Source organism: Phoenix dactylifera, chromosome 17 (assembly GCF_051530095.1).
Source record: "Phoenix dactylifera cultivar Ajwa chromosome 17, Ajwa_hap1_PhDact_Kaust_v1.1, whole genome shotgun sequence".
NCBI classification, from domain to species: Eukaryota; Viridiplantae; Streptophyta; class Magnoliopsida; order Arecales; family Arecaceae; genus Phoenix; species Phoenix dactylifera.
In genome coordinates this window covers 19364845-19389252 of record NC_143206.1, presented here as the reverse complement: position 1 = coordinate 19389252, position 24408 = coordinate 19364845, and the positions used below count along the sequence as shown (strand labels likewise).

General features: G+C 41.8%; 1 protein-coding gene across 1 annotated transcript; it reads right to left on the bottom strand.

Moving 5' to 3' along the window:
* Positions 1-4948: 4948 nt before the first annotated feature.
* LOC148699689 (uncharacterized) lies at positions 4949-5949 on the bottom strand. Its single transcript, XM_088713610.2, has one exon. The coding sequence runs from the start codon at positions 5843-5845 to the stop codon at positions 5351-5353; it is 495 nt and encodes a 164-aa protein (XP_088569736.1). The 5' UTR covers positions 5846-5949; the 3' UTR covers positions 4949-5350.
* Between the last annotated feature and the right edge of the window lie 18459 nt (positions 5950-24408).

Below are 24408 nucleotides of genomic sequence, written 5' to 3'. Positions count from 1 at the left end.
GATCTCAACTAGATAAACATAATTAAGAAGGTCGAATTGCTAATTCATTTTAGTGGTGTAACTTAATTGATATTCAGAAAATGACAACTGACGTCACAGAGACTATTTCATGGTGTCCGTTGCACGCCACTTACTCCTGGAGTCCGGAACTACCGGCATGGATTTATTTGGGAAACCAGAGCAGAACAGAACGGTCGACGTCCAAAACGGCACGGAGAAGTGGAAGGACCGCGTCACCGTCCATCCCCACGTGAACCGCAACCAGTCACTGTCCTTGAACAACATGCCACGTGTCTCGGGCCCCACAACCACGTGACACTGCCGAGCCCGCGATGGGATCGAGATTCCATCGTACCAGGGCCGACGTGGCGTCTCCAACGTGGCCCAATAAGATCGCCTAGCGAGAAAGCTACGTGGCCCCATCCCTCGATGTGACCGTTGACCGGCCCCTCCCCACTCCCCCCGCGCGGGGGGGCGCCTTACCGGGTCCTTGTGCCCCCTTCGTACCGGGTGCGGTCAAATCGCAATGATGGATCCGGGTCCGGTAGTTGGGTGTGCACGACCCTCACCCCGCAAACCTCCCTTTCTACCGCCGGTCCCGGGTCCACCCCCACGTGCGGTCTAGTCTTCAATACGATACTTCACCCATCTCCCGGACCCGACCCGCACCAACCAAAAAAAAAAAAGAAAAGAAAAGGACAGAAGGGTTTCCAGATTCATCTCACTTGCGAGTCTCCAGGACCGAGGGATCTGCGAGGCGTCTCAATCGCAGCCGTCCGTGCTCGTACGAATTGTTCTCAGTCGGTCCGCTGGGGATCCGGATCATTTGCCGCTCCGGACAGCTGTCTCCACGGGATCCAACGACTAAGATCTTAGATCCTGAGATCTATCATCTGATTAATATAATTAAATCGAATGAAATCAATTGGAAGAGGAAAAGAGAGGGAGCTCCCTCGAGCTCTGATAAAGCTAATAATAATGGAGTAATCCAAGCTCCGTACATTGGTAACGGGTCTGTCTGCGTTAATCACTATCGAGGAGGAGACGGGCTTAGATTTTTATTTGCTCTTTCGCTAGCTTTGACCGGATCTTTGGATGGGGCGGTGTCCGTCAGCCACGTGTGAGGCCTCCTGCAGTCTAATTGGCAGTCGTACCGCCACTTTGGGAGCACCATCATTCGGGGATCATAAACTTTTCGGTTAAGGGTATCTCGCACGTGAGACGCACGTGGGAGGGAAAAGGAAAGGGATGTGATGGTTGGGAGCAGGGCCACCACGAGGCACCAGGCCAGCTGGGAGCCCGTGGAGCATTCGTAACGTTGCCTCATGAACAGGTCACATAGAATGAGTTTTTTCTCTGTTTTTTTTTTATGGATTTATCTTTTAAGGAGATGGAAGAAAATGAGGGTGGATATGAACTTTGGTTGATGACAATGGTGACAGGCCAGCCAACTTACTTGTTTCAACTCACATGGGTGGTCTTTTCTTGGATTTGTCCAAGAATGCTCAATGCCGTCCTTGGTGAATGATTCTTTGAGCCCTCCTTCTCAACTTGGGATTGTACTGGATTCGCTAAGATTTATGACAAAGGAGCTCACCCACAATGCTGGACTTCTAGATATATAGCATTCTTTCTATTGCAAATACAGAAATAATGCAAAGAGAATTATTTGGCCTTCTGAAAATTAGACATGCACAGATATGGTCATCTGAGTTAAGAAAATTTTGCCTCGTCCCCCCACCAATATGAGTCTTTATATCTCGGTTTAGAGGTGTGAATTATTTGTGATCTTGTTAATGATATGTTCTGTTGATTTTTTTATTCCAACGATTAATATGTTAGTGACAAAACTTTATCTTATTTTATTTTATTTTTTTATTTTAGTTTGGTCTTTGAATGTAAGGTCAGAGGTTCTATAGTCATCCCTAATTACGTGTCCTACTCTTTTAATATATGGGTAAGCTTAATTTTCTCCTGCAACCATCCTACTCTTCAGCAACTGGTTTAGATATGAAATAATTCTACCAGCAGCGACTGCATCTAATGCAATATGGATGTCCATACGAAGATTACATTCAAATATATTTTTTAGCAAATTTATAAAACTTTTTTTTACCCTCTATTTTTCTGCTGATCGAACTTCAAAAAGAACAAAGAGTAATACACCAGGTAATTATCGAAAGTGGATTCTATTAATCGAAAAGACACTTTATTTCTTTGTCAAAATCTATTAATAAACAACCAAACATCTTGTAGCAATGATTTTTTTTTTTGAGAAATGTTCGATGTCTATGATTAGATTGATTGATGAGCTCATGCGCTCATGATGAGTTCTTCATGATTGATTTGATACAAGTTTGATTATCCACGACATAATCGGGGGCTTACAGCACATATTTAATGGTCTTGAGACAAATGCCACATTTTGATGATACATGATAAGTAATTCAATTTGTGTCCATTTGATTTTTTTTTTTTTTTTTTTTGTAAGGGAACACATCTATGTCCCTAAACATCATGAGGTTTTCAGATGGTGATCGAGTTTTAATTGGATAAAAATCACTACATTAGACTGGTCACATATCATTAACAGTTTCCTAAATCATCCAGGCCTTTAGCTTCCAGGTTAAGCAAATTATTAACTTTCAAATGTTGCCCCATAATATGTTGAACCTGTGTGGATGGAATACAAAAAGTCCCATCTAGGTAGCTGAATTTGTAGGAGCTCGTATAGATTTCAACAATCCAACCTAACGTTGCAGTTGAAAAAAAATAAAAAGCTTAAAAAGTTGGTGCAGATATTGACGAATGATATAAATAAAAGGGATTTTAAAAACTTAAAGGTCAATGTCATAGTATTATTTCTCACTCGTGGTGGTTAGCTGTTTCACTCGCAGGACTTACGTGTTTAGGAAATTCTTTGAAGAATTTTCTGTCCCAAAATTTTTCATCATCTATCGTTCAAGGATACTTACGTGGACATAACTTCATAGAAGACAAATTATCAAATAATTAATAAAGAATGAACATAACAATATGTTGCCAGATATTTATGTAGATGGTCTTATTTTTTTGGTAATAATATAGATGGTCTTTTTCTGATAATTCTTCTGTTGCTGAAAATTGGACCCGGAGGTGACCGCGGACCGAGGGGGAGGAGTTTCGGCTGATGGTGCGGCGGCTGACGGCCATCTCCGGCGGACTTGCAAGAAGTCTGTGGCCGGAATTTTTCAGCACAGGCCCTCCGATGCTTAAGTCAGAGAGGAATTTTTTTAATGGAGAGAAGTCAAGGAGAAAAGCCGTGGCCGGGAAGGAAGAGGAAGTCCTCTGCATAGAGCTTCCTCTCCTTTTTTTTATAGGAGGGGATGTAGCGGTTACCTATGATCGGGGGAATCAATGAATTACCGTAAACGGCCCGAGATTTCGGGCTAGCTGGCGATCCGTTGAGGTCGCGTGAATTTAAATGTCGACCGCCGTTGAGGCAGAGATCGCAGGATTTAATCTCGGATATGGAGTGCTTGATTTTCGGTGGAGTGGGGGTTGATTTCTCCCTTTGACTGGGTCTTTCTTAGCCTTGAGGTCGATCGGGCTTAACTTAGCCGAGATCATACCTACCTAGGTCATGTCGAGGTTGTAAGCTTTGGGGTCGTCAGTGCTGAGACCGAGCGCTCTGAGGTCGGGCACCCTGAGGTCGGGAGCTCCGAGGTTGGACGCTCCGAGGTCGTGACTGCTGAGAGTACGCTTGTTGTCGTCACGTTCGTCATCAAGTGCCAGCGATTTGACCACATGCTTTGAGTGATCCATTTTTCCCCTAACATCTCTCATGGTCTAAAAAATCCTATATATTCCATCAATCTGATCGGGATATGGTCATGCTCACAAACACTAAGCAAGTATGTCTATTTGTTTTAGCGTCGAGTTCGAAAAATTCCAGCTGATTAATGTTAGTGTCACATTAATTATCAACTTAGGCCTGGACCAAGACGAAATTGAGCTAGCACTTTCTCAGATCTAGTCGTCACCCACATTAGACAGGTCAATGATACCTATTATCCAAGGAATCCAAAGCACTTAGCAGCTGGGCCAGCTTTGCCCCGTCAACCACTGACACCTATCGTGTCTCGCGCCATCTCACCCTCTCCGACGACCCACCACCCAACACCTCAACTGTTTCCTTAACGGAGCCCTAACGGGTCCAATAGTGATGAAATTTTTAGTTAAACCAGATCTACCGCTTAGATAATAGACCAAGCCAATCTCCGAGCAACACCCACAAAACGTGTATCAGGCTCTTTTTATTTTTATCAATTTTTATAAAAAGCTAGCTGCTCGTGGTTGGATTGATCCATCGTCTCAATTTGAGATAGGTTTAATCTAACTAATAATTTTATTTATTTATTTATTAACTTAAATAAATGATATTAATGATACCAACATGAAAACAAGCACTTATTTATTCTCAAAGGGGTAAAAAATAACAATAACAAATTAGGGAGAGAAAGGGCTATCACGGAATGGAAGGGGGGCCGTGCCCGCCCTGACTCCGCTCACGTGGTTTGATTCCCATCCGCGTCTATAATTCCACTCCGGCTATGGTTGTTTCGCCCGCATACGCTAAAGTGACGAAACCCATCAATATTTTATCTCAATTTTGTACCAAGAGCAATAGTTTTATCTTATTTGCACAAATAAATAAATGAATTGCCAATTTGGAAGCGCAATAATTCAACGTGTCAGTGCGTCACGCCGGACTCGGCAGAGAAGAAGCAGAGTGATGCCATCACCACCACCACCACCAGTATCCTCCTCATTCATTCATTCATTCATTCATTCATTCAATTCTCTCTCCTCTCTCTCTCTTCGGCATCCATCCATCCATCCATCAATCAATCAATCTGTGATTTAAGCAACGAAAGAATTAATAACCAAAAACAAGGGGATAAGAGGATGGTAAAGAGCGGGCAGAGCACCCCAAAATATATTTCTTCCCCATACTGATGCCAAAATAGAGAAACTAATGCAGCTCTCCGCTTCCCCCACAGCTTCACCTTCCTATTTCCAACTCTCTCTCTCTCTCTCTCTCTCTCTCTCTCTGACTATTTCCAGCTCTCACATCGCGTCGCCACCACAGACTACAGCAACCCAAAACTTCTCCAAAAACACGAGTAACCCCAAAACAAAATTAAAAAAAAACTATGTACAAGCACATCTAATTCTTTACTTTGATATCTCTCTTTCTCTTCTCTATCTCCTACTTTCTTGCTTCCTTTCTTCCTTCCTTCCTTCCTTCCTTCCTTCCTTCCTTCTGGGCGTCCAGAAGGAAGCGAAAAAGGGTGGGGGATCGACGATATTAAGGGTAGTCTCGCCAGCAGATGAGCATGGTGACACAGCGGCGCATGATGTAGAACCTGGCCCTCTGTTCTTTTACGAGGCTACAGCACCGGCTCGAGAAGGACCGCGGCGAGCCCGAGCTCGATTTCCTTTCTCTCATGCTCGCGGACCTCTTGAGGAAGGGCCCGCCTTCGCCCACCACCATCCTCCTGCTCGCGCTGCAGCTGCTATTCCTGCTCCCCTTCTTCGAAAGCTTCCATTTCTCGTCCATGTACAGCTCCATAGAGCTCCTTATCTTTCTTTCTTCCTCCACCTGCTTCTTCCCTGGATCGGCTGGTTTTATAGGTTCGTGGGATGGATTTGGTCTAGAAAGAGGGCCAGAGAGTGTGTGTGAGAGAGAAGTTGGGGGAGAGAGAGAGCGAGAGAGCAGGCGAGGGGCAGAGGAGTGGTGTTGGTTTGTGCTTGTGTGGCTGGATGAGGGAGGTGAGGAGATTTGGGCAGCGGGGGATTGCATATTTATAAAGGGGGGAAGAAGGGCAGGGGTGGGGTGGTGATGAGAAGAGGGGCTGAATATTAGTGGCGGGCAGGAGCCATCACCTGGGCCCCTCTGCCCCGAGAGCCCCACTCTTTCTCTCCCCTCCGTTCTGGCTGTTTTCTCTTCCATTACTTCAACAAGATGAGAGGGATATATTCTTTTCCAAATGAGAGTCCAGTCCCGAGACGAACGTTAGGGGACCTTTGGCTTGTCGAGTACCGTAGAACAAGGCATGCCGTGAAGAAGAAAAATTAATAGAGAACCCCATCCCGGCTCTTCCATTCCACCTGGAGTTAGATTTAAACGCAAGGAAGAGCACAAACGACATCAAGATCCGAACACCTCCAGTTCTTCCGGTCCTCGTTGCATGGCCCCGTCTCACACGTGTGTCGCGGCCCACGTATATACGATAGTAATCCTCATCCAGCTTCAAAAGCTCATTAGTTAGCTACCAAAAAGGTGCCTATCTCGATCAGCTGCGATACCCTGTTCACGGGATAGCAGCAGCCAAAGATGGCGCAGCATGTTTGTTCGGGTGACGCGACGTGTGTGTAGACCGAGTGCGGCCCACTGCCACGTGAAGTGGGACATACGTACACCAGGCGACCGCAAATGGGATCAGGAGATATATATATATATATATATATATTGCAGCCAAATGGCCACTATTGGGTGTCAGAAAGTGCGTGTGTGAGGACGAGGGATTCGCGTCCGGTGCGACGGCACCCATAATTACCATTCCCTACGGTAACGACTACGGACATGTTTCCCGAGTAGTGCGACTCAAAACGGTGGGCAACGGAGGGAGCGTATGAGTACATTTTCGTGCCAGGCGCTGCATCCGATCGGCTCAGCCCTCCCGTGATGTATTCCGTAGGCTACAGTAGTTCTTCTCGGGAGTAGCGAACAGAGAGGGAAGAGAGATATTTTTCGTTTTATTTTATCTTATTATTATGGTGGACCCCCCGGCCGCATGGGAGGAAGAGGGATTTGAAGGGTGGCCCACGCCTCGTTAAACCTCTGAATCTAATATTGCCATTTGTGATGCTTTACTAGATGGGGTGATCTAACCGCGTTCTCATGAAGGCTTTGTGTTTAAGCAGTTCCCTTCCAAGCAATTCGATGGTTGATATTACCAAGTATTTGATTCCAATATCTTCAGCATAAAAATAGCAGAAACGGCTGGGTGGACGCAACCGGAATTGTTTATGTATTTTTCGAAGAGACTATCCCGATCCCGATCCAAAATTTGAAAAACATATCAGAAAGGCAGTGTCTTCCATCGCTTTTGCTTTCCTTAAATGCTTCTGCCATGATGACTCCACGGCAAGGTATTTACTTCCGTGGCTCCTACGTGCCGCTGAGGGTGCACGCTAGAAGAATCCCCTTTATTCCCGTTTATTCCTCCTATCTCAGATGCTAGAAATCAGTAGTAGGTATCTGTTTACTCCGGTTAAAAAAAGATCAAATTTTTATTATCACTGCTACTGAGAACCGGTATATTCTAGATACCGAACAGAAGAGATGTTGGAGTGTTTGGTAACGAGCTATTACAGTCATACGAGGCCGCAATTAGAACAGCGAGTTGTTTTCGAGATCCTAGTCTGCGCTCAAGTTCTGACATGAAATAGCAAAGACAAAGGAGTCCCTTTGTCGGAGTGTGTCCGACGGGACTCAAAGCCTTTACCTGAAAGGTCCTCAGTGGTCCGTCAGGACTCAAAACACTTACCTAAAAGGTCCTCCATAAATTAATTGTAAAAGCGAAGGCACGAGTCTGTAGCCTTGGAATTCGAGTACGTGAGTCGGTCAGGATTAACAGGCCTCTACACATTTCAAGAATCAAGCGCAGGTGTTTCGCACGTGGATCGCGTCCTACTCCTTTGATTGGCATGATCTTAGAGGCTGCTCGAGATTTTTACCGAGATGTAGCTAGCTATGGAGAGTCTTTGAAATTTGAAATCATACTTCTGGGCTTGTGGCATAGTTAGCTTTAGTTTGTGATCTAGAGGCTTCATGACAAGTTTTGGTTGGCCGGCTCTTTGTATGAGCTGTGGTTGGTTCCGAGACCCACCAAGTATTTTCACTTTTTGAAATGCTAAAACTACTAATTGATTAGTAGATAGCATATCAAATCAATCAGGCAGATCGATATAATTCGATCAATCAACAGATAGAAATTTGTTTGTCTTAATGAAATAGTTAAATTTTTTTAATAGAAATCAGTAATTCATAAATAGAAAAATAGATTCACAAAAACTAGATTACAACAAAGATGAAAAGTAATCGAATACAATACAAATATTCGTGAACAAGGTATGGTCAACCGTCCGGAGGATAAGATAAATTGATAACGATCAATGATGCAAAGTTATCTCCCTTTAGTCGACATCCTCTATGCTAGAACGAGACATCAGTTGGACATTAAAGAATGATGCCTGCAAATTGGATAAGTTAAGAGTTCTTGTAGTGCTCATATACTTTTGAGTCTATTCATCTAAATGCCCGAATTTTTAGATAGAACTTTAACTCCCTCACCTGCTAATCCAAATACGCCTGAATTTTTAGGTAGGATTTTAACATTACAGAATTGTGAATGAAGGTTGGGAATAGGATCTCTCTAATGCTCATCATGATAGATCTGTGCTCATTCTTGCTATGTTGATGTTGATAGATCACCAAATGGAGCATCTTTTCCATCTTATGACACAGATTGGTAGTCATTTACTCTCTTTTATGCGATTTCTTGGTAACTTTTTTTTTTTAAGATTTTTTTGCATGAATATCCTCCTAAATATCGAATTTTACATGAATATCATTTCAAAATTGATATTTGCATATATACCCTCGTAAAGCACTTGTTTTGCCATTCTACCCTTTTTTTCTGTTTTTACATATGTATCCATGCTATCCAACGACATTAAAAAATTAACGGTTTCAAATTAAAATGACAAAAATATCCTTAATAGGTAGATATGCAAACAGATCACGATCCTGATAGCAGAAGAAGATAGGGTCAATAACGTAATTTTAAAATTTTATTTTATTTTTAATTAATATAAATATAATTTTTTAATACCGTTAGAACAACCGTTATATTACGGGCATTTGTATAATAACAGAGTTTTACAAGGATATACATGCAAATATTAATTTTGGAAAGATATTTATGTAAAATCTGATATTTAGAAGGATATCCATGCAATTTTTTTTTATTTTTTTTATTTTTTTTTTTGTGGGTTGCCGGCGGTTCTTTGCATTGATAATTTACTCTCATCTAAAATCATTTTTTACTAAATAGTGCAATTTTTTTTACATAAGCGATAGCGACCAACCATGATCTTTGCATGCATGCATCAAAACTTAAGTATAATTAAATATGGATCGGCATAATATTATCAACTACTTTAATATAGTTATTCACTAAACAATTCTTTCTTTTTTTTGATATAAATATGAAGAAAAAGATAACAATAGCTATGTCGCAATGCGGCCATGCGCGGGGGAACCATGCCAACCATTTGTGTGTCATGTATGGGTGACAAGTTGGCCACTCCCATCACTTGCCGCCATGACGTGAGATCGACGTTGATCCAATGACAGCCCTGCGATGTGCGTCCGAGCACACGTGGGAGCAAAGGCAAACGACCAGTTGCCGCGTGGGCTCCCAATCATGGCTGTTAGATCCTTGCCACTTCTCCATCGGAGGGCCCACCCCCTGCCTCACAGGTGTCAAATAGCAGCACCCCCCACCTCTCCAAGAGCCGGTCCTGGATCAAATATAGATGGTGAGTCTCGCTCGCTCGCTCGTGGAGGTGATCCAACCCGATGGACACCGGGCGGAGGGTGCCACACGAGCGGGGGAGAAAAGAGCGACGGTGCCTCGCACGTGTCGGCCGGCAGGAACGAGGCATCCCTGTCTCGGCTCAGTAGGACCGGGAGTCCACTACGGCGGTCAATGGTCAACAGGGGAAGTTGTGGCTCCCAAGGAATCGGGTACGTTAAAGAGCGCCGTTCGTTCGAACGCAGGGGAAGCTACTCATGCAACGACCGTTACGGGGACACGTAGGGGCGTTGGGTTCTCGAGTGGGTTGTGATGTACGTGTACGGCTGATACAGGGGCAGGGCTTTGTGGAGTCGTCATCAGAAAGGGTGGGGTGGCCGGGTGGGGGACCATAGAGTTATCATACGTATTATTATAGGGGCGCCGAAGGAATAGGGACCTGACGCTGTCCCCATGGGAGCAGATGGCCCCAAACACAAACTAACACACAAAAGCCTCCATGGCTTTCTTCTTGAGAAGGGCCCCAAAATAGGTGGTTGGCACGTGCGGAGTGACCACAAAGACCATCTTGTTTGACTTTGATCCGACGGCTGCTGTTTAATTTTTTTTTTCTACATAATTTTTGGTACACATTTCTTTTTACATGATAATTACTTGGCTGCTTATCTTCAGAAGGATTCAATAAATCTTGTGGTACCTAGGTTTTTCGAGCACAAAAGTAACTGGAGGAAATTTTGAATTTTTCACGCAGGACTTTAAAAACAATCTTGTTTCATACTTACACTAATAGCTATGTCAAAGTATTAATTAAAACCTTGATATGTTCTATTTTCGAAAAAAAAGATAACAAATTACTAGTAGCTTTTTTGGAAGATACATGCTTGTTGCAGGTGAATGAAGTTGTGAAGCAATGCGAACATGCTACCACATATATAGTGCTAATTATAGAAAAGTATCATTTAGCATTCACATCGGACCTTTATTTTGATGCTAAAAGTATCCATTTACTTTTCCCTTCTTTTGAGAATAGAAAGGTTATCCAGCTAATCTTAAGGTGCCATTGCTTGAAGAACCAAAATGGTTTGGTATCTGAACCTAGATTTCTTAATTAGAGAGCATGAATTTGAACATATTCAAGGTAATTAACTATTCATTTAATTAATCCTGTTTAAGTTTGTTACATGCCTTGAAATGGCCTAAAGTAATTATCTTTTTTACCAATCTCGATATGCCCTCCGTGGTAGGACTCCTTATGTTATCTATGATGAATTGACTAGCTAGCATACTTTCTCATTGTATTACATAATTAAAGAAAAGCTAACCATGTAATGTATTCATAGTCTCCCACGTAGAGCCTCATGTTCAATGGATTAGTTGCTTCGTGTTCCTCCTGTGTTTAAATATTCTGCTTGAATCCTTTTATTTTCTCCTATCTTATATCTTAAGATATATGCACAAAGATTCCAACATTGCTTGACCAGTCGATGTTCAAAGGTGGCCATAATTCTATGCACCACAATATTGAATTGATTGACGTTAAAAAAAAGAGCTGGTATCATATTTGTACATGCATGGACATCTCTGCGAGTGGAGGACACCTAGAATATTCCAGCATCACTCCTCCATGTGGCCCATGAAGTTGGTCTCGAATTTAAAACAAAGAACAGTTCTTATTAGCATGAACTATGGACGAAGGCTATGGATTCCTTTGTTGTGTCCTTTCCATTGTTTAAAAAAACCCTTAGCAACTATTAGTCATGTGACAGGTTCCGTTTTAAACGGCAGATCCTTCTCCCACTCTATATTATGACTTCAGCCACTAGCTGTGATAATTCGTATATATGGTAGCCATCGATGCCAGGATTCGTCATAAAGGAGAGATGGGAAACTGGATGTTGGTTATGCTCCGACTGAGAGATGTCGATGCTTGGATTGCTCATATTTATACCACCTTTCTTATTTCCTCCTTTATCCGATCATTCCATAGTACTGAGTCCAAATTTATATACTACTGCTGTTCCCATGCAATCAAGTAGCATTTATCCAAAGGACAATTTTGATCAATATTCCTCAAGACAATTGGAGTTTGACAATGTATATTTTATGTACACACACACACACACGAACATTTTGTGTCGTAAAAGAGAGTTTGTATTTTGCATGGTGAGTGCAGCGTAGCTAGCAACAAGGCTGCCTGACGGTTCTAATTAAGATTCCCAGAGAGTGACAGAGGGAGAAGTAGGGCCCGGTTGTTAAGTATAGTTTGATATTTTAATGCCCCTCTTCTAGGATTTTGACATGAACAAATCAGTACATCATGTTTCTTCTTTTAAACTGCAGGTATTAAGGGGAAAAAAGAGAGGAGAAAATCCATATTTCCTTGGAATTAGACGATGCACCAAACAAGCATAAAACTAACAAATGCTACCAAATCCTGGAGCTACCCTAATTTCAACACCAACTTTAGATGCAAAGCAAAGCCATTGTTTTCTTTAGTCCACCAACAACCACAAAGAAGCATGAAGCATGTGAACGCATGCACGCTTCTATTTCCGTTCCCTACTCAACACCATGAGATCGATGAGTGGATGATTGACGACAACTCCCTCCGCTTTGCTGCTTGTTTCAGTACGACCTGCTATTATAATTTCTGTGAGACATGTGCTGCAGGGGGGCATGAAGCCGCCGTGGCTTCCGTGCAGCCAATCAGATGATTCCGATCCCACATGGGACCATGTGATGCTCCATATCCCTGCACTAGGGCTTATCCTCTAAAACAAGTTCTCACCCAATCCCTTAGACCTTCCCTACTATTTTAGATGGGCCGAGGTCTAAAGAACAACAACAAAAAAGAGAGAACAAGATGGAAGAATATTTACGCAGAACATGATGAGATCAAGTTGGATTTTGTTAACCAAGCCCAACCAGATGAATTAGCTAATATGAGAATAAATATATCCCTGAGAACCTGAAAACAACATGTTCAAAAGTTGAGCAGAAAGATTTGTTGAAGAATCTCATAATATAGTTCTAGTCTGATTGGCGATATAGCTCGCCATGCAATCAGCAGCACTGTTAACTTTTATATAAATAGAGAATAAAATACATGTAATCCATCAACGATCATACAAAAACGGATGAATTCTGACATCAGATGGAGGTGGATCATCGTTCTTTATCTTCAGAGTAATAAACTAAATGGGATGGAGAATATGTTCATCAGCCAAGGAGAGGAGGTTCTAGCGGGAAGCCCGTCGTGCTCAAAACCAACAGCCAAGCCCACAAGAACGAGTTTTCCCCCCTCTTTTTGTAAGGCCAGGAGGGCCGATCCCCACATGGACCTTCTCTATTGTAATACTGATTTATGAAAACAAGAATTGTGATTATAACGAGGCCGAAGAGTAAGGCATTTGACCGAACAAAGGAGGAATAATGAAAAACTTAAAAACAACATGTACTACGAGCGTAGATGTTATTGAAATGAAGACAACTAAGTAGAAGAACAACCTTAGTACTCTATTTCAAGGGCCTGTCAAATTATAAACAAGTGTGGTCATATCCTTCACCGTTTTGTTACTTCAAGAGGTGCATCCATTGCAACATATAGTCTAATACATTAGTAATAAAACCGAGATCACTTGGAAAAATGTCCACAAAACAGAGACCTTCGAATGCGCCAGGTGCCTCTGATCCATCGAAATCTTTTTCCCATCGTACTATTCATGAACCAAAATTAGAAAATCATGTGTACGTGCTTCTTCTCATGGTAAAATTTAGATCATGAGGAGATATTATTACTCTGCATTCTTTTTCTCATGTCAAAATTTGTAGGTACATAAAGTTTGTCTGATGCATGGAACAATCTATGCAGTCCCTTTCCAACCAGCCTAAGTTCTCCATCCTGGCTAAAATTTAGATCATGTTAGAGCCACTCGCATTCTTTATTTCACATTAGCATGTACTCCACACAGTGACATTTGATGCATTTTACAGTCCATTTAGTCTTCCTTCAATCCCCAGATTTAAAGCACGATCTTACAAAGAACATAATCATAGAGTCTTCCTTCTTATTGTGAAATATAGAATGTGGAATCCACCACACGCTATCGCTGTAATGTCCAAATATAAACAGATCAAAACTACCGAGTGAGAGGGCAAAATAGGAGGCAAAGTAGCGGTTGGTCCTCAAACATCTCGCGCTGGCATCACCAATAGACTGGACCTGCAAAGGGTGACAAATGGCTGGTTTGTGAAGAACCTGCCTGTGAACAACATGGAACCACCACATCGAAACAACTGGTCCTTAGGAATGACATGTTACATGCTGCTGAGATGCCAAACAACTGTATAAAATATCACGACCCAAACCCAACACCCAGATCCAGCCCCACAACATAGCTGCACACTCCTTAGGGCGATGTCCTAAAGAATATGCTAAGCCTAAAAATTTATCATAACCTCAAAATCACTGAACAATAATGTTCTCAATTCATAACGAATGACAAAACTGACCCAATTACAGAATTTAATAATCCAACCAGTATCAGTGATATTCTATCTATGCATCCATTTTACTTGTGATCTCAATCATAGCCAAGCACTATGTAATCTGCAATTCTGAAAAAGAGAAAAAAGAATGAGGTTGTGAGCTTTATAGCCCAATAAAAATTCCGAACCGCTACGTAATAAAAAATAATCAATTAACAATATAAAATGAATATCGTATCAATACTCGAAAGGCTTATATAAATAACACATACAAAAGTTCTCATTATTATCTTTTTAAAGAAGCATATATATATATATATATATATACATATGTCTCATATATAACTAATTGTTCAACAATAATTTTTTTGTGTCATATTGTATGTTTCTTATTAACTTGATTTTCATGTTACTTATCATTTTTTTCGACTTCGAACTAAACAAAATCATGACTTAGTCCAAGATTGATATCATTTCACGTTATAGCCCGTGGTGGCTATCCGACCCATATTATAGCCTGTGGTGGCTGTCGGACCTACGGTATAGCCAGTGGTGGCTATCCGACCCACGGTATAGCCAGTGGTGGCTATCCGACCCACATTATAGCCCGTAATGGCTTTCCACGCATAAGCTTATGGAGGCTTTCCATGTATCAGCCCATTAGAGCTATAACAAGGTTAGTCCAAACTATATCTTATCTATCTGATTTACCTATTACTCTTGTCAAATCAATTATCACATATACAATAAATTTTTCTCAAATTAAAGATATTTTTGTTCATATACTTATGTTCTCAACATCTGATATATAAAATAACCACAAAAGTATATTTTACTGGAAATCATATAAAAGCATATAGTCACAAGCCAAACAGATACAAATCTTACGATGCAAATCCAATGATACAAACCAATAAACACACACACACACACATATATATATATATATATATTTAAATACAAAGATTTTTATATCTATCAAAATCTAACACAACTATAATGTTATTAATCCACACTAAATATGTCCAGTCAATTTAATATCAATACAAAAGCAACTTATCCTTTATCTATCACTTGCCATATCAATTATTCAGTAACTACCTAATTCTAGATTTCTAATATTTGAATTACTCATATTCTCTATCCTCTTTTAATTAAAAATTACAATAAAGGGTCAGAGCCATACCTCAATTTAGAAACTCGAGTATAATATCTCGTTGGATTTCTTTCTGCCTGGATGGCTGCAATTCCATATAAAATCAGGGCAGACTATGAAAATAAATTTATATAGAAAGATATACGAGATCAATTAGATAACATTGCCCAATTATTTGAATCAGTTGGTATAGCGTAACTCAATCCATCTGATCAAAAAAACATGTATCCAATCAAGAAAAATATAATAGATCAGGTGTTATCAATTATAGGTCCAATGGTAACTGACAATAGTCGAGTGTAGGATGGACACTGTCGACTACGTAGCAGTGTCCAATGATCCAGGTCGATCCGTTCTGGCCAATCAAATTAGTCAACTCATAAAACAAGAATTAAACCATGGTATAAATAAGACAATAAAAACTAATGATGATAGAGTCCAATGGTGCTCTGCAATGGCTGGGGTAAGGCTAATGCGACATATGGTTGCAGCGACACTGGTCCAGGACCCTCTACTGGGATCAACTAGGTAGTAACATCTGGGTGCTCGGATTAATTGCATCTGAATAATCAAATAAGCCAACTCAAGAATAAGAGTCAGGCTACACTATAGAAGGCCAAGGTGATCCTTGGCCCCAGCAGTGTCTAGAAGCCCCAATTTTCCAGTGCACACAATAACCAACAACTGCAAGGTCAATAAAAAAAGAAGAAGAGTGAGAGAGGAAGGGAGATCGCTCGGGGTGAAGACTTTGGAGGAAGAGAGGTGTCCATTTATAGAGGAATCCTAGGGTCCCGATGGCCCTAGGACTCCGGCTCCTAGTCGGAAATGCCGGAGCATAAGAAGGAGACTCCAATCAGGGTCTCTTCTATGCATCGTGACACAAGCACGACTTGCCCTGGGACTGGCCTATTTGGGCCGGCCCACAAGGCTTGGGTGTTACAAAAAAAAAGAAAAACGTGGTGGGAGTCCAAGCCTGCCATGGGATTTCTAAGGCTGTAATTTTTCCCAGGATTGCTGTATATTAACTTCTCTAATGGTACTCACATATCCGACAATTTGCTCCATGCTATCATCTCCCGAATCCACGATACTCTCATCAAGGAATCTAATGCTTCCGAAATGTGGGCCTGCCACAACTAAGAAGCGGCCCATCGTAGGGAGCGGTCAAAGCCCGTTCAGCCGTTCCAGGCCAGGCCGGGTCGGTCTTTAAATCGAGCAGTCCACCACTGTGGAACAGAGAAGCCCATGTATCTACAAAGTTTTTGGAGCAATATAAATCGTTTATAGCACCTTTATATTCCAAACTTTCCAGGAACAATATCCACTGGATGGGAATTATGGAGGTCATATTTGCCACAAAACCACAAGGTTATTATAATCTCTCAACCAAACACGTATACGTGCACGCACAAACCCACTCTTCCAGACCAGTGTATATGCTGTTGATTTGGTCATGAAGCAGCTCAGGTTGGATATATAAATAATATGGGCTTCATTCCAAATTTTTTCTCCAAGATGAGAGCTTAAGAGCTTATTTCCAAACTTCTGCTGCATGGATCAATCCTTAAACTATGTTATGCTTCAAACAATTAATTGTGGATAGGTTCTCTCCATCCTTTACATTGTTATGAAAAAAATATTTCAAGCAAGAATCTCAGTTGCAATAATATAACTACAATATCATGCATATCAGAATGCAGAATATAAAGGACTGATAATGGCTTTTTCCAACAAGATTTTTAACCTCACTTGAGCTTTGGCACAAATATTGTAGTGATAGGTGGCTTGGTTTCTGCTTCTGCAAAGTATTTAAGAAGTAATTCATATAGCTGACAACAAAATAATGCCGAAAAAATCAGATAGATGAAATTTTTTGAATAGTTTCTTAAAGATATATAGTATATATGATCAGGTGATTTCATAACACCAATGGGAATTTCATAGACAGTAGAAAACATAAATTTGACTAAGAATGACTGGTAAAATATATAGTAGCTACGGGCAATCAGTATGATCAGGCGTCTTGTAAGGTTCATCAGTGCATTAATGGAATCCATTGCCGCACCATAAGTATCCCCTAGCTAGTATTTGTGTCTAACAACTGTTGGTGGTCCAAATTCTGAAAACAATCTACCAATGTCAGAGGCTCTTAATTCTGCTTATAGAACTGCAATATTTAATTGCTGCCAGTGGAATAAATTTGGACCAAAGAGTGTAAACAAAGGTGATGTAATTGTAATTAACACTGTCAGATAAAAGCCAGCTTTTAGCAGACTAACGGTAATATCACTTGGAACAAAAGCCTCATCGTAGACGAAATATTCTGAATAAAGTTGAAATTACATGCTATAAAACAGAATAAGTTTAATTAAGCACGACTAGTAAGGTATTGATCAAAACACCACCAAGTGCTTAACTCATGACCATGCGCATGATAAGTTGGTATATTAGACGTTTGGGACAAGATGAAATCAGAAGATAGATGGAATCAATTATTGCCTCACCGAACGAGTGTCACAAGTACTTCAAGGCAATTGACTAGCTTTTTGTGGTCCAAATTGTCTGAAATCTTGCTAGCAATGCCAGTCGTCTCTTCTGCCATTGGAGTATTTGGGCGAAAGAATGCACGCACACATGGGTCATGTAATTCTGCTATCAGATAAAAGATCCTCTCTCTCTCTCTCTCTCGCTTCTGGTAAAGTAGACTAGCAAATACATGATGTAGCTAGGGCTTGGCAAGATTACATCTGACTTTAGGAGGCATGTTAAAGCCTCCTAGCAATAGAACATGTCAAAGAACCTCAGAAACAAGCAGACAAAACCCCCATGACTCGGGGGACCGGGATCCTGAAGGAATGATTGCCTATGAGACCACTTTTTCTAATGCATGAACCCAGATCTGCTGCTGCGACCTCACACACACAGACACGCACAGAGAGAGAGAGAGAGAGAGAGAGGGGGGGGGGGGGAGAGAGCAAGAAGAAGCATACTTTATTTCAAAGTCCATGCATGAATCGGAGTGTCCCTGGAACGAAGGGTGCTCTCGTTACGTATGCGTCTCGTTGTGCCCATAATATTCCACCACGTACAGCTTACATTAACAGTTCCCGACGGCAACCACAACCACCTGCTCATGATCATGGTTGATGCACTGCTCACTGCTCTTATATAATAATATTTAAAAAGTAGAATATTCAAAGAGAGAAGAAAATAACAGAGACTTCAGATCAATCGTCTTGAGAAGAAAAAATGTCTCCTGGGAAAACAGAAGGCAAGATAGGGAGCTTGGGTTTTAACCTGTGGAAATCTCACCCCGTTTTTTCTTCTCCGCTTTCATTAACTTGGAAGCATTGGAGAGCTCTTGGAGATGTCGGAAATAGTCGTTTATTGCCGATGCAGCATCATCAAGATTCCCACCTCTCTCACAAACAAGAGCTTGTGAATCTTGATGATGCCACACCAGCAAACAGCGACTGATGATGCCTTCACATTTAAACGAGCCTGCCTTCCATCACCATCTTCTTCACTCATCATTAACTATAAAAAAGCCCTAATACCCCTGGTGATCCTAAGCCTAACCCTATCACTAGAACACAAGAAGTGGATGGGCAAAAACAAAAAAAAAACTGTGGGAAAATGTGAAAGGACTTGCTAGTTCAACAGTGTCTACGACTAGGAAAAGGAAGACAAAGAAGGCCTGCATTGGTTAAGAGCCCAAACGAACAGAAAGAGAATGGAGGGAACAGTAGCAAAAGAAACTCAAGGAATGATTAACAAAGAAGAATAAGGAATGGAATCCCATCCTCCTAGAAGAGTTAAAAAGTAGAACTCTATGGAGCTAGCTAGGAGAAGAAGAAGAGAAGGAGTGGGTGGAGGAGCTTGGGGTGTGGAGGGGTATAAATATAGTGCCTGAGGCCGATATGAGGTGGTGGTGGATGGATTGGTTGGTGCATGTGAAGTGTGAACCTGGAGGGAGAGAGGGAGAGAGAGAGCCTCATGGGGAGGTGAGTGTGGGGGCGTGTGGTGTCAGAGAAGCATTGTACCCGAACAGCAACAGTTATACATCGCAATCCATGGTGCCCCAAAAATCCCATGACTTTTACTCCCTCCTGACCTCGGCCACTTGCCACAGACGTCCACCCTTCGCCAACAATTAAAACGGAGAAAAGAAGTGAGAGGAGAACCTTCCCGGATTGGAAACTCACCAGTCCCCTAGATAAGCAAAGAGGAAAAGGAAACACTCCACCCACCCCTTCACCTCCCTCTCTCGTAACGGTGGCGTTTAGGTTTGGAGGATCTGTTGCGTTTCCCACAAGCATTCTAACGTGGGACTGCCATGAGTTGACATCCCCGAACCTCCAAACCAAAAAATATCCCCCCCGCCACCTCTCCTTCCCTCTCTCTCTCTCTCTCTCTCTCTCTCTCTCTCTGAGGTTTTTTCTCCATCAAGTCTCTTGAGCTAGTTGGTCTCATTCCCTTCAGACTCCCCCCCATCTTTATCTTCGTTCCCTCTATTCTCTACCTAGTGCGACAGTAAATAGCCAAAGACTCCCTAATAACAATAAAAGACCCATCCCCAGCACATGAGGTGCGTGGCTCTATATGGACCTGTTTCCTTCCCGACGGTTCCACCCTTTGGGCTCTCGGAGGGTTCTCTCCGCCGTTTTGGTAATCCAAGTTCGCACTGGCTAGCTACACGAACGCTGTTCTTGGTCGTCGACTATTAACCTCTAGGCCTCCGCATGGGACCCACTAATGACCTGCATAGATCGATGACGAATGCATGGTCAGAATAATTCCTACGATTGCGCTTCGAGATGGTCAACAATTTGAAAAGCAGAGTTTATCAGACCGTATGAGTTCAGCATTTTGCCAACGAAAACCAAGTTATGTGCAATGGACCGCTGGTGAGATGATGGCTTGATGGTAACTTGCTCAAAGTGGAGGACATGGGTGAGGTAGCAAGGATATTTGGAATTTTGGTGGTGAGATCAACGCGACACAATTTGGTGGCGAATATTAAGAAGGTGTCATAATAGCAGTCTTTTGCCTTCACCATAAACTGGATGGTAGTCCAGATGCAAGACGCGCACTTGGGAGCACAAAGTCAACACAGCCTCTTAAAAGTAATGCCTTCGCTAGTTTGTCTATGTAAAGACAGCAGCCAGTTTAAAACAAGGTGCCGGGATAAGACTTGTTGGTCAAATATAATTATGGTTAGGTGTGGAAACTTGGGAGAATGCATGGATTTTCACCATTACAGTGATGAACCTAGCATGCACCGAGCCATAAGCATTAGGGCTTAGCTATTGTTTGAATAAAGATGCGTACTTCATTAGTTAAGTTATCTGGTTATCTAAATTATGACGGTATTTTTTTGATAAGGAACGATAGTAGTACTTCGCAAGTTATAGCATTTACCAGTAATGCCTTTCCCCTCCTTCGATGTATAATTCTGATATTCTTTCAGGCTATTTCAGCTGAAAATTGATGCTTAGAGTTTTGAAAAGTAAAATTGGCTGAATGGGATTGGAGTTAGCCGGCAGATATGGCTGGTACTGGGATAAGTTTGACCCGTTCATAATCTAGCAGAGCTAAAACTTGTGTGTCTCACACTACTACCATTAAACACATGACATGATTTATGCTCCTAAGTCGTCTTTCATCTTTTTTGTCAAATCATGTCACACCTTAAGTTGTCTAGGTTTATCCTCTCTTTCATGTATGTATGTAGTCATGTTGATCATATTAATTTGCTCTCACCGGGTTTAATAGTTAGATTCATCTTACGGTTCCGTAGGTATTATATTTTTGCAGTTGCCACATTCTTTTACTGTAATTTAAATGCTCGCTATGAGTAAGTAAATATCACATTAAGTATATATAAATCATGAATGTAAGTAATGAAGATTTATGATCACGTCATTTTCCTTGATTGATGCAAAGCTGCAGACACGTTCAGGTTGACAAGTGTGCTCATTCATATAAACTTTTTCCCTTGTTATTATCAAATCTTAACTTATGAATTCCGAATCGTCCATGCGTCCACTAGCTCGATCATCTCGGTTTTTGCACAAACCGACCGGCTTCTTTGTACTATCACGTGCACGAAGTTTGATGCATGCCCAGTGGCAGATGAGCAGGAACTTGTGGGGAATCGTGTGGTTAGTGCCGGTGCCACCGACCGGCCACATATGTCCGTCAAAAGAGATGCATGACGGTCGATTCATGCACCTGGAAATTACACTAGTTGTTGTATATGGACTACGGTATAGTTTTCATGCATTTACTCTGTTTTTTTTTGGTTGGGGGGGTGGAGGAAATGGATATTATGTATTTCAAGGGGAAGAATCAGTTTAAAGGCTGAGAACATTTGGTGTCATCCGGTTTGGACACTGGGAGAAGCAATCCATCTCATGGGGTTTGGGTTGGCAACTGGGAATCAAATTATCCATCTGATCCATCTCTTCGTCCCCGTCCAATCCATCCATCGATCCGTCCCCCTGTCCCTGTCGGATGGTCACTTCAGCACTTTTGCAAGGCTTTTAGGGCCGCAATCGTCTCGCAAGGCATCATCACCCCTCCTTCCTTTCGTCTCCGTTCTCCATCCGGCCCCACGGCGGCAGAGCCAAAAACAAAGCAGAGCTCGAGGACGCTTGCTGCCCTCAGCACGCAGCTCAGGGCAGGGTCCGGGCCCTGTCAGGGACCGACGCGTAGCGAGGGACAGTCGGATAAGGGAGTCCATCGCTCCCTCTCTCTCCCCGCCTTCTCCGCTGCTTCCCAACCATTATCACTCGGATCTCCTTTTTGGCTCCGGTGGGGGCCTACGCGCTCTTGGCGGTGGCCAGCAACACCCGTCCTTTTTGGAATATGATATCCGTCTACGTTTCTGTTCCAGTATACGTACTGGCCGACCCCGAAGCTTAAAAGAGAACGAGGAATCCCCGAAGTTACACTTGCATAGCATGCGGTGTATTTCAGTGGTCGACACATTTGATGAATGGCTGTCTTCCCATCAATCATTATCTGCTGGAGTAGTTCTGATAAATATGTAATTATTTTATAGTTCTTCCGCCTTCTTAATTTCCTTGGTTGATTACAAAAGCGTGAATAGTAAGGAGCATAAATTTCAATGATGTTGAAATATTTGAACAAGAAGAGAAAAATAAGGGATAGAGAGAGAGAGAGAAACGTGTTTTTATTGCCCCATTATTTCTTCCACTGCATTCAGTGCAAAAGGGCCAAAAGGGCCCTAAAAGCCAGTTAGAGCCCTTTTGGATCTCACCGTACTGAAGTTTGAGTTCAAAATGAGATGCCGCCATCTCTGCTACTTAAGTGGGATGAGATCCAAAAGGGCTCTAATTGGCTTTTTCCAATCTGACCTTGCGTGTTTGCTAGATCGAGTGTAAACAGTAGAATTAAGCTAATGCTAATTTGTCAACTCGAATCAAAAGAGAAAATGTTGGTTAATGGAAACAGAATCTTAATACAACTAAATCATCCAAAGCAGATTTCTGATCCATCTCTATCTTTCGGATACACGAATGATATTAATTTTCATGCACAAGGGCATGAGACATTCTTTCGGAATAGAACAAGAGCAGTGCTTTGCTGACGAACAAACTTTGCCGTGGGAAACAGTATGGACGTACCGAGAAAAAAACACGCTCTGATTAAGGGGACCGCCGTGCACATGATGCTTAATTGCTTCAGTGAAGGGCAGAGTGTGAAGTTTTCACAAATATCGGCATCACTTTTTCTAATACTAATCAAGTGGAGGGGAGGATCATAAATATCAAGCAGTTGTGCTTTGCTACGTAATTTTTTTGCGGTAAAACATGTATTCCAATATCATGACAAGTGGGATCGATGGCTCCTCATGTCAGCAAGAATAACGATTCACTGCTGCTCCGGCCAAGTTGTCCTGCGGAGGCCTTGTGACGTGCATTTTGATTAAATTGATGGATTAACCTGCAACTAAGGTTACCAGAAAAACTCATGCTGTCATATATGCCAACGGAGCACATCTTTAGATGGTTTAAAAATTTTAAAACTTTTATACTTTTCTTCAGAGAAGAGTCACAACTCTTCTAAAAAGAACGTTAGTTTTGGTTTCGTAGAGATGCAATATTTCTGAAATATCGCATCTTCGGAAATGCCACACTATATTGGTCACCAAATTGAGTATATAAATAGGCTCCCAGTCTAGTATTTTGGATAACTCAATTCACATTACTACTCTTCTTCTTGAGATGAAACAAAGAATTCTTCTCTCCTTTTTCTTTTCTTTTATTCCAAACCTCTTTTAAGTTTTTTTTTCATCTAGGCATCTAAAGGAGTCGGTCGAGTTAAGCCTCCACGACGATCGTGCTCGTTAGAGTGTTAATGAAACAAAGGACTTGGTCTATGTGACCTCTTCTTCAGCTTCTGCTGCGCCTGAGGACTAGCTCTAAGATTTGAATTCTTGTTGAGATATTTACATTGTATTCTATTTATGTTATCTTTTGTCCAGCTGTTTATGTAAATCAGCGACTCTATTTAAACATTCAATCTGATAACGTTTTGGTTATTAAATACCAAAACTTCTTAAACTTATCTATTCTTTCATGGTATAGAGCTCCCTAAAGCTACCGCTTCTCAATTCTGACCTTTTATTCTCATGGCTTCTTCTTCTGATAATAACGCTTCTGCATCTCTATTTATAGCTCCTAATATTGGCCAGCTCATATCCGTGAAATTAGATGGTGAAAACTATCTTCAATGGATTTCACAATTTATCCATGTCCTAAAATCCAATGATCTCTGGGGCTTTGTGGACGGATCTGCACTGTGCCCCGATCAATTTCTTCCCCCTGTAGTCGACAAAACTCAAAGAGATCCTAATCCTGCTTACTTCCTTTGGAACGAAAAGGATCAATTTGTGCTGTCATGGACTAATGCCACACTTCACCTGAAGGTTGTCTCTACTGTTTATGGACTTACTACTGCGAGACAAGCATGGACTTCTTTATCCACCAGATTTGCTTCAGTCTCGGTCTGGCACTGTCGTTTAGACCATGCATCTCATTCTGTTGTTTCCAAAATTATTAAGGATCATTCTCTTCCAATTGGTAGTCT

Coding starts and splice junctions, on each gene's coding strand:
- LOC148699689 (XM_088713610.2), bottom strand. CDS start 5,845: ATGCAATCCCCCGCTGCCCAAATCTCCTCACCTCCCTCATCCAGCCAC.